General features: G+C 35.5%; 1 protein-coding gene across 1 annotated transcript in view; it reads right to left on the bottom strand.

Moving 5' to 3' along the window:
- The window catches only part of CWF19L2 (CWF19 like cell cycle control factor 2), a 148,800-nt gene that overhangs the window by 77,065 nt on the left and 59,565 nt on the right, over nucleotides 1–12,170 (bottom strand). Inside the window, exon 8 of the mRNA XM_052652985.1 lies at nucleotides 6,958–7,613. Coding sequence (XP_052508945.1) covers nucleotides 6,958–7,613 — 656 coding nt within the window. The remainder of the gene's footprint in view (nucleotides 1–6,957; nucleotides 7,614–12,170) is intronic.

Here is a 12,170-nt window from a genome sequence, read left to right as displayed (position 1 = left end):
CATACACAATGGAATACTACTCAGCTATAAAAAAGGAATGCATTTGAGTTAGTTCTAATGAGGTGGATGAACCTAGAGCCTGTTTAGAGTGAAGCAAGTCAGAAAGAGAAAGACAAATACCATATATTAATGCATGTATATGGAATCTAGAAAGATGGTACCAATGATCCTACGTACAGGACAGCAAATGAGACACAGACATAAAGAACAGTGGACTCAGTGGGAAAAGGAGATGGTGGGATGATTTGAGAGAACAGCACTGAAACATATACATTACCATATGTAAAAGAGACAACCAGTGCGAGTTTGATGTATGAAGCAGGGCACCCAAAGCTGGTGCTCTGGGACAACCTGGGGGGATCGGGTGGGGAGGGAGGTGGGCAGGGGGTTCAGGAGGAGGGGACACATGTATACCTATGGCTGACTCATACTGATGTATGGCAAAACCCACAATATTGTAATTATGTGCCAATTAAAATAAATTTTAAAAATGTGAAAAAAAAGGTGAAATGAAGACATAAAAAGCTGAAAGAATGTTAAAGAAAAGCCTTCAGATAGAAGAAAAATTATACTAGCCTGAAATATGGATCAACTCAAAGGAAGGAAGAGCAACAGAAATGATGACTGCAAGAGTAAATATGTACTTGTTTCTTATTACTTAAGTTTCTTTAACTAAAGAAAAATAATAACAAGAGTTCATAACAAGTATAAGTAAACTGTATGAAAACACTAACAGAAAGGACAGGATGGGGAGAAATGTAAATAAACTACTATAAAGTTCCTACAGGAGTGGCATAATATCACTTGAAGGTAGATAAGCTAAAGATGCATGCTGCTGGGACTTCCCTGGTGGTCCAGTGGTTGAGAATACACCTTGCAATGCAGGGGATGTGGATTCAATCCCTGCTCAGGAAACTAAGATCCCACGTGCTGTGGGCCAATGCACTGCAACTACTGAACCTGCATAATCTGGAGCTTGTGTACAACAATGGAAGATTCCATTTGCTGGACACAGACTGGCTGGATGGATAGAAAAACCAGAACTGTATATATCCTGTCTTCAGGAGACCCACTTCAGACCCAGAGACACATACAGACTAAAACTGAAGGCATGGAAATCAAAAGAAGTAGCAGAACACATATCAGAGGGACTAGACTTTACAAGAAAAACTGGAGACTTCTCTGGTGCTTCAGTGGTTAGGAAATCAACAGCCAATGCAGGGGACACAGGTTTGATCCCTGGTCCAGGAAGATTCCACATGCCCTGAGGGCAAGCCAGGGACCGACAACTACTACACTCCCTCCCCCAAAAGCAGTTCCTACAGTTGTCTCCCATCACCCACATCCACAGCCACATTTTCCTCTTCTCTAACATTTGCACTCAGGATAATCCTACCTGCATGAGCACACTGTATCATACATACATATACACTAACTTTGAATTCCTGCTGAATTATCCCATCTGTCATCATTCTATATTTTTAGCTCCTTTCAAACCTGATACTGTCTTTTCCACTAATATATAAACATATCCAAGTATCCGCACCTTAAAAAATATGGGAGTGAGGGAGGCACTTTGTTAAACCCATGTCTCCCACATATACTTCTACCTCTATTATATCATAACCCACAGTCATAATTTAATCCATGAAATCTGGCTTATAAATCCTCTTTTACAATGATAATATTCTTGATTAAGTTGCCAAAGATTTCTATTATTGCCTACGCAAAGGCACATCTTTGTCATTCTTATCAGACTCTTCTCTGTTTTTGAGAAACTTTCATTTTCTCTTCACTTCTCAGTATACAAAGAATCAATCAAGAGACAGCATCCAAGAACGTATGCAGACTCCAACCAAAACTCACAAGTTTCAAGAAGGTAACTGAAATCTCAGAGACCTTTAAAAGAGGCACCTTTCATGGTTGTAAAATTTGTACTCCAAACATTCCTTTTTTTGTTGTTTTGATGGGGTTGTGGAGGGGGTATAATTTCTAACATAATTGTTTATTAGTATTGAAATGTAGATCAGGATAAATATGACAATACACAAGAATTCCGAGTATCTCTGGCATTTTCAGTATTAACAGATAATTCAACACACAATAGAACAATAATAGGTATCAAATAAAGACATTACAATGAAAGCTGTTGGGCATCAATGACTGAAGAATACATGATCGTTAATAACACAGTAAAGACACTGCTCTCCAACAAACAGCAGGGACAGACTCTTCTATTTATCATGGAAGACTCTAAGCATTTATAATGGTGAGCATATGCTCTCAAAAAAACACCACCATGGCATCTGCAACTATCCTATAAAAAGAAAAAAGTACAAGCATTTCTCATTTTTCAGGGTTACTGCTATATTTCATAAGCCCTCTTCAAAATTATTTTCTGAAAAGCAAATTCTATTTTCCCACTTAAATGTACTCTTTTTACAACACACATACATACACAGACACACCCACAACAAACTCTGGCTCAAACTTTTGAGGAAAATGTAACTTTAAAAGCTCCAATCCAACCACATTTCAGAAACCTTGAGTATACTGCAATTATTCTCTGCCTGCTGACAGTGTTCATAGATCCCATCCCTTTAATTCTTTTCTTACTACCTATTCTCAAATTTTCTCCCCTAAGGATCTCAGTACTCTTGCCTGGAAAATCCCATGGACGGAGGATCCTGGTAGGCTACAGTTCATGGGGTCGCAAAGAGTCAGACACGACTAAGCGACTTGACTTCACTTCATTTCAAGGATCTCATGACTAATACTCAACACTTCAGAACTTGGTATCCTCTTGTCCTAGGCTATCATAGAAAATTCTGCCAAGGTTTTTAACCTTTTTAACCTTATGTAATATTTTCTATTATATAAAATGAGTTAGATCCTAATATTAACATAGATAAAATCTAAATTAAGGACATCACATTAGTTTTGCTCATTCTGTGTACTACTCTAGGTTTCAAACTTTTGAAAACATATTACCTAATATATTTTCCAATAAAACAGAATTATATACAAGCACATTTCTAAGAATAAAAATCTTAAAATTACTAATCACATGGACCACTGTTAGAGGATGTTTTCCAGCTACTTCAGGGCCTAAAATTAACAAAGGAAAAGAATGATAAATTGATCACCATAAGAATGAATGAAGGGACTTCCCTGGTGGTCCAGGGGCTAAGACTCTGCACTCCCAATGCAGGGGGCTGGGGTTCAATCCCTGGTCAGGGAACTATATCTCAAATGCCACAACTAAGACCTGGCAAAGTCAAATAAATAAATTAAATAAAATTTTAAAAAAAGAAAGAATAGATGAAAAGAGAAAAGAGGAAATCTAAAAAGGAGAAAAAAATAAATATATCACATGACAACTATAAAAATGCTCATAAAACACCCTCAAAAAGTAGGCAAAAATATATGAGTAGCTAATGAAATAAAATTAGAATAACATTTATAAAAATAGGCCAAACTTCACTCATACTTACGTGCAAATTGATGAAAGTTTCTATTCCTTAAATGTACCTATGGCAAAGATTAAAAACCTCAATAATACTACAAGCAAGGAAGAGAAAAGTCATTCTCATATATGACAGGTAAGAGTGTAAATTGGTTAGTACAATGAAATATATAAATACAATTCCACTCCTTGGAATTTATTTTACAGCTATATTTAACTTGTATGCAAAAATAAATGTACAAAACTATTCACTGCAGTATTATTTAGAGCAACACACTAGAAACTACCCAAGCCCAACAAAACAAAACTGATGAGAAATATTAGCCTATCTCTAAGGCTTACAACAGAATATTAAAGAGACTTTACAATGAAAAAAAAAGGCACATACATATGGGCTGGTAAGGAAAGATCTTTAAGATACACTGATTGGAAAGAAACAAGATTCAGATCAGTAGAGGCATCTACCGGTGTATCCCAGGGCCCTCTGAAGACCCAACATCTCCAGATGCTGAAGTCCCTTATGCAAAACGGCAGTCAGCCCTTTCCTATCCACGGGGTTTACATTCAATCAACCATGAATTGAAAATACTTAGGAAAAACATTTCAGAAAGTTTAAAAAACCAAAACCTAATCTGCATAGAGTTGGCAACTATTTACACAGCATTTACACTGTATTTACAACTATTTACATAGTATTTACATTGTACTGGGTATTAAAAGTAATCTATAGATGATTTAAAGTATATGGGAGAACATATGTAGGTTGTATGTAAAAATACTATGCCTCTTTATATAAAGTACTTGAGCATCCCTAGATTTGGGTATCTGTTAGTGTCCTGGAACCAACTTCCTGGTGATAACAAGAGATGACTGCAATTATATGTTATCTCTTGTACGAAGGTCACAGACCCGGAAAATGGACAAGTGTTACATACAGCTGCCAGATAAAACACAAGACACCCAGTAAAATTTTAATTTCAGGTTAAAAAACTTTTTTAGTTTAAGCATGTCCAAACATTTTTATTTGTTAAATCTGGCAACCCTAGTTATATAACATTGTGCAAGGCACAAGTTCAGTTGCCTCAGTTTCTGCATCTGGAAAATACCTGGGACAGTCTATGATTTCTTCTAGTTCTAAAATCAGTTCTATGATTTTTTTTTTTTTAGTTCTAAAATTCACAGGTTTTAAAGCTCCCTAGAATTCTGGCATTTTACAAAAAATTCAACATACACCCAGGATAATGTTCAGACAAATTGACAACTTCTAATAATCCTTCACTGAATCCTTCCAATCCCTGAAAACAGGCATTCTTCAAGGTCATATTCTTGTTTTCTTACTTTATACCACTCTACATGCTCAGGAATTCTCTTTTTTGTTTCACATATATGTGGATAATTTCCCTCTCCCAGTCAACTATGAAATTAACAGAAAGCTTCAAAGTATCTGTAACATCAAAATTAACACAGCTAACAAAGAATACTGTCTTCAGACCACAACACAAGCTTTTAGTGAGTGCCCATATTACAGTGTTTCTATCAGAAGCTTAAGATACAACATACCAACATGAAGCAATTATAGAACCAAAAGGAATACTAACAATATGAGACTGCTTATATGCTCTTCTTAGCAGCAGTCACAGAAATACCTACAGATTACCCAACTGTTAAGCCAATCCTAATGATATCAGGAAATAAAGAGCTTCATCCCACTTCTACATGTTTCTAGCAACTGGGACTGAAGATAGTCTACCTTCCAGAGTACCTGGAATGAAACCTGGACAATTATATATGTGGATAGCCTCAGACATTCTCTAAACCCTGCCATGTTTATCCAGTCAGTATAACTGAATTTCTCCTTTCATTTCCTAGGAACGAAGCCCTGATTTGAACCAGAACCCATCTGACTGGGCCTCCCATCACTCAGTCTGGATTTTCCCAGCTTCCCTTCCTCCCTTCTACTGAAAGCTACACACCAGGCTTTATAATCCGCAGCTTCAGATGAAGTAACTAACAAAAGTGATTTATCAGACTCAGGACCCCAAACCACAAAGCTTACACCTACTACTGCCACCAATCAATTCTATTACTTCCTAAAATCTTTTCCTTTAGCGTCCCATTCATTTGGTGGTACTTTAAAACATATTTTAACAATCATTCAAGTACAGGTTAGTTATTATCCTTTGGATACACATTTTCTACTTATGGCTATTTCAAACAGTGTCAACCCTATGGCTAAATCAAGTTTCCTAGGAATGACCCACTGAACCTGGGTTTCCTGACTGAATAACTCAGCCCTATATACAAGTGCTACAGGGACAAGAATAACAAAAGCAGTTAGTGCTACTGATTTTTCTAATCATTATATGTACAATCACTATCTTAACTATATTTTGCTTTCAAAACTCTAACATTAGCTATAAATCCTGTCAACTATCAAAGTGGATTTCCTTCTCTGCAAAACCACCACCAAAATTCATGCTTCCCTCTGCAAGATCTTTCACGTATCTTTTTCACTTCATATTTGGGCTATGGCAGCATATTTTCCTTCAGTCTCCCAGACCTCCAGTAGGCATGTGATATTGACAGTTATGACTGTGTGTTTAAATATGTATGAATTTCATTTGAAAGTAATATGGCAGTACTAAGTCTGACCAACCTAGACAACATATTAAAAAGCAGAGACATTACTTTGCCAACAAAGGTCCGCCTAGTCAAAGCTATGCTTTTTCCAGTAGACATATATGGATGTGAGAGCTGGACTATAAAGAAAGCTGAGCTCTGAAAAATTGATGCTTTTGAACTGTGGTGTTAGAGAAGACTATTGAGAGTCCCTGGACAGCAAGGAGATCAAACTAGTCAATCTTCAAGGAACTCAGTTCTGAATATTCACTGGAAGTACTGATGCTGAAGCTCTAATACTTTGGCCACCTGATGTGAAGAACTGACTCATTTGAAAAGACTCTGATGCTGGGAAAAGTTGAAGTGGGGAGGAGAGGGGACGACAAAGGATGAGATGGTTGGATGGCATCACCGACTCAATGGACATGAGTTTGAGTAAACTCCAGGAGTTGGTGATGGACAGGGTAGCCTGGCATGCTGCAGTCCATGGGGTTGCAAAGAGTTGAACATGACTGAGCGACTGAACTGAACTGAACAAAATCTACCAAAATATTTTATGTAGCGTATCCATTTATAAGAACTATTAAAGTCATTTAACTATATAGATTGCAAAAAAGCAAGTTTTAAGAAAATATTCACTACTGAATTCATCTTTCAGCTTTTTGTTAAATAAACTGAAATGAAATACAATATATAAAATGAAACTACTGAACTGTTAAAAGGTGCATATCTTATCTCTTACATCAAATTTAAGAAAAAAAATCATAACATACCTAATCAGTAACTAATGCTCTAAAAAGTACAGTTCAGTATCTTGAATCCTCTGGACCTTAGTATTCATTCATTGGTTTAGAAAACAAATGACAGAATACCTGGCAAGTGAAGATTTTGTATCCTGTAGATGTTCTTTCGTCCCAGAGTCCTCTCTCAAGCCTTCCTCCTGTGATTTTTCTCTCACGTTTTCTGAAACGTATCCATGGTCAATACTGTGACTGGTTTCTAGTGGTTTTTTATTTGAATGTTTCCTGTCTCCCCTCCCAAATCGACTCCAGCATGATAAACTTTCTTCACTGTTCTCTGTGGGTTTTCGAAAGCCACGATGCACAGAATCTTGAGCGACTACTGCTGAAGATGAACTACATGGTTCAAAATTGCTGTCCTTACTATGAAATGACACTTCTTCATCATCAGAGGGTCTTAAGAATTTAGCTCTTAAATTTACATGAGAAGAAAACTCTTGATTTTTCCTTGGACTGGGTTCTCTTCTATATGTTTCTGAAAACACAGATCTACCATCTTTTTCATCACCACTAAACTTATCTTTAGTGATACTGTTTGCAATATCCGTTGTATTATATCCACCTCTTGAACTTTTATTATATTTTACCAAGTCTGATTTTCCACTTTCTTGACTACTGTGTGCTTTATCTGAGTATGCTGGTTTCTTCCACCGTTCTCGTCTACCATCTTCTTTCGTAAATGCAGCTTTTTCAGCTTCTTTTAATTTCAACTGAAATTCTTCCATTGACTAGAAAGGAGGAAAAATTCAACAAGATATTTAAAATTAAAAATGGCTCAATGACTTGTACTCCACATGCCACTGTGTCATGATACATTGTCATGTAGTACAATGAAAGAAAAAACTTAAAAAGGGGAATGAAAGACCTATACAATCATCCTAAATGACATAGGCTGAAATATGTACCCCTTCCAAAGTCATATGTCAAACCCCTAACCCATAGAACCTCAGAATGTGACATTTGTAGAAAGGATCTTTAAAGAGGTGATTGGAGTTGATGATGGACAGCAAGGCCTGGCATGCTGCAATTCATGGGGTCGCAAAGAGTGGGACACGACCGAGTGACTGAACTGAACTCAAGTAAGTTAAAATGAGGTCACTGGGTTATGCCTTAATCCAGTATGATTGCTATCCTTGTAATGAGAAGAATGTGGACACACAAAGAGATAAGCACACACACAGAGAATATGCACACACAGAGAAAATACCATGTGAGGACAGAGCTAGAAGGCAGATACTTATGAAATAAGAAGAAAGGCCTCAGAAGAAACCAAACCCTCTAACATCTTGATCTTGAACTTCAATTCTCCTGAACTTTAGGAAAATAAATTGCTGTTGTTTAAATCACCCACTCTGTGGAACTGTGTTGCAGCAGCCAGAGCAAGGAAACACACTGCTATAAAATGAATATTTTAAAAAATATGAATAATCAAAGAAAAATTACCAAATAATAAAAAAATTCTGGGAGCTCAAAAAAAGCCATTTAGACCAAATGCCCAGCACTAAAATAAAACAGAATTCAGAAATCAGTAAAGACATAATATTTTAAAAGATATTTCCTACTATCAGTGAGATTCAAGATGTTACTGCATTGCCAAAACAAAACAGACTCTTATGAAAAGAAGAGCAGTTCAAGAGCAAGAAAGACAAAGAAAACTATGTTCTAAGATAGACAGGTAGTGAATAGAACAACAGAAAGTGTTGAATCCAAATCTGCAAATTCAATACTAGCCTAGGAATTTGCTATACTTGGGAAAAGATGGTAAACAAATATAAGTTATAGCAAAAAGACACATGGACAATTAATTCTACAGAACATGCATATACTTTCAGAAGGAAAAACCAAAGATGGTAGAAGCATTAACAAAAAAATTTCCCCAGCTAATTTTCTAGATCCAAAGGTCTCATCCAACAGCCTTTGGGGAAGGAAGAAAGTGAAGCATACAGAAACTCATACATAAAAAAAATCCTAATTCCTGAGTCTTAAAATTCGTGCAGAAAATAAATTTTTCACAAAGATCAGATCAGAGGAAGGAGTGAATGTGAACAAGTAAACAACATTCTGCCAACAAAGGAAAGGAAGTTAAGACTGTTAACAACTTTCCACTAAGTGCTAGAAGGTAATGAAGTGAAGATGAAATTTTGAAAAATAATTCTAAATAAAAATTCAATTCAGTCAAATTATCTTTCCTTGACATGTACAGAAGAAAGGCATTTTCTGAAATGCAACATATCAGAAAGTACATTACTTACTAATTCTAAGGGAAAAATTACTCCCTTAGAATTTATCATTAAGCCAAACCGTAAATGAGTTAGGGCAGGTATCTTTGAGAAAAGGAATTCAGGCCATAAACTAAATGGCAAATGTAATGGTTAAGTCTAAATAATTGTTCTTATAGTTGTGAAGAATACAACTGTCAAGGATAACAGGCATATTTTTTAAACTTATAGTAAACTGTAATTAACATTTTTAAATCTTTCCATAAAATCTGAGAGTTGAGATGGAAAGTCATTATCTTAGACGAAGCAGAGATAATCCATTATATTTTATAAAATTTTTTAAAAAATCTAGGCTTAACATGTTTCTTAAATTTAATGACAATGTGAACAGAATGAAAATGATGGCAGTAAAGGCAGATATTTTCGCAATTTAAGCATTACCTCATAGGCAACTTTTTTCTTTCTTGGTTATACATAAATTAACAATGTCTTTATAATTAGTGGCTTCTAAAATTCAATAGAATATGGTAATAACAAAAACAACAAGAACAGTAGCTGACACAATTTATCCAATGCTTACTGTACTACCCTTTTGAATCATTTAAATGGGGTCTACATAGAATGTCTAGGTTCAAATTTATTCATGAATTTCATAATCTTGGTTCTTTAAACTCTGCCTCAGTTTCCTCATTTACTAAATAAAAATAATAGTATAATTGTGGCTATTAATTAAATTTAATTATACATGAAGTAATACAACAGTAGCTGGCAGATGAAAAGCATTCAAATTATTATTAGTGCTCACAACAATTCTATGAGAATGATACTAATAATCGTGTCTTTAAAATAAAAAATAAAATGAAGCTTAAGATCACAGAGCAAGAGTAACAAACTTGATACTGAAATTCAAGACTATTTTAACTACACAGCAAATGTTTTTAACCATTATGTCAAAATGCCTAACTCTTTGATTCTTAACTGTTCCAGAGAATTAAGAAATTATATAAAACTTCAAAGTTTCAAAAATAAACTTATAATAACCCTTAAAAGATAAAAAGAAAAACAAAGATAATATATATAAAGATATAAATGCAAAATAAAATATTAACAAATTTAATTCAGTAGTATATTAAAGTAAATGCCATGATCAAATAGGAGTTAAAGAATCCAAGAATGGCCTGAAGATAGAAAATATGTTCAAACAATTCATCTCATTAACAAAAGAAAAAATATAATTTTATCTCAAAGGACATCAAAACAGTTATTTCATAAAAATTAGATACTCACTCCTAATTTAAAAGCAAATTAACAAAAAAGCACCTTTCAATAAACCATGAATGCAAAGATACTTTTTAAACATGACAATCTTCATCTTAAATGCACTTAAACACAGAAGAAAGGTGTCTATATCAAAGTCCTGAAATTCTATTTCAAAAATACAAGAAAGTTTAAATATTGTAATACTGAGCAGGAAAAAGTAATCAACATTTCCATGTAACTATTTTCCACAAAGAGTCAGACACGACTGAGCAACTGAACTGAACTGAACTGATTTTCCCAGATAAGCCAGTTTAAAAGAGCTATAGATGTAATGACAAGAGTTTTTTAAAAAATGGGCAGACTAATACCAGTCAAGTCAGAAAACATAAAAGGAAGAAAGATTCAACATATACTTGAAAAAAATAAAAAATATACTGAGGATAAGGATATATATGTAACAACAAATGGAGAAATACACTGAAAAGAATAAATGAAAATTTGAACTGATGAATAACCAGTATTTTAGGATGAGATAATTCAGTATTGTTATTCAGTCGCTCAGTCATGTCCGATTCTTTGTGACCCCAGAACTGCAGCATGCCAGGCATCCCTGTACTTCACCATCCCCTGGACCTTGCTCAAACTCATGTCCACTGAGTCGGTAATGCCATCCAACTATCTCGTCCTCTATCATGCCCTTCTCCTGCTGCCTTCAATATTTCCCACCACCAAGGTTTTTTCTAATGAGTCTGTCCTCCGCATCAGGTAGCCAAAGTATTACAGCTTCAGCTTCAGCATCAGTCCTTCCAATGAATATTCCAGGTTGATCTCCTTTAGGATTGACTGGCTTCATCTCCTCACAGTCCAAGAGACTATTAAGGGTCTTCTCCAACACCACAGTTCAAAAGCATCAATTCTTCCGTGATCAGCCTTCTTCATGGTCCAATTCTCACATTCATACGTGACTACTGAAAAAACCACAGTTTTGACTATCCATCCAGACCTTTGTAGGCAAAGCAATGTCTCCGCTTTTAACACACTGTCTAGGTTGGTCATAACTTTTCTTCCAAGGAGCAAGCATCTTTTATTTTCATGGCTGGAGTCACCATCTGCAGTAACTTCGGAGACCAAGAAATAAAGTCTGTCCTCGCTGTTTCCACTGTTTCCCCATCTATTTGCCATGAAGTGATGGGACCCAATGCCATGATCTTAGTTTTTGGAACATTTGAGTTTTAAGCCAGTATTTGCACTCTCCTCTTTCATCTTCAAGAGTCTCTTTAATTCCTCTTTGCTTTCAGCCATCAGGGTGATGTGATATGTGATCTGATATCTGAATATCTTGAGGTTATTGATATTTCTCTTGATTCCAGCTTATGCTTTATCCAACCCAGAATTTCTCATGATGTACTCTGCATATTAAGTTAAATAAGCAGGGTGACAATACATAGACATAAAGTACTCCTTTCCCAATTTGAATCAGTCTACTGTTCCATGTCCAGTTCTAACTGTTGGTTCTTGACCTGCATACAGGTATCCCAGGAGACAGTTAAGGTGGTCTGGTAGTCCCGTATCTTGAACAACTTTCCACAGTTTCCTGTGAAAAGGCTTTAGCGTAGTCAATGAAGTAGATGTTTTAATGGGATTCTCTTGCTTTCCTAGGATCCAATGAACGTTAGAAATTTAATCTTTGGTTCCTCTGCCTTTTCTAAATCCAGGTTGAATATATGGGAGTTCTTGGCTCATATACTCTTGAAGCCTCGCTTGGAGAATTTTGAGCATTACTTTGTTAGCATGTGAAATAAGTGC

This window comes from Budorcas taxicolor, chromosome 15 (genome assembly GCF_023091745.1).
Source record: "Budorcas taxicolor isolate Tak-1 chromosome 15, Takin1.1, whole genome shotgun sequence".
Lineage (NCBI taxonomy): Eukaryota > Metazoa > Chordata > Mammalia > Artiodactyla > Bovidae > Budorcas > Budorcas taxicolor.
This window is presented reverse-complemented; position numbering and strand designations above follow the sequence as displayed.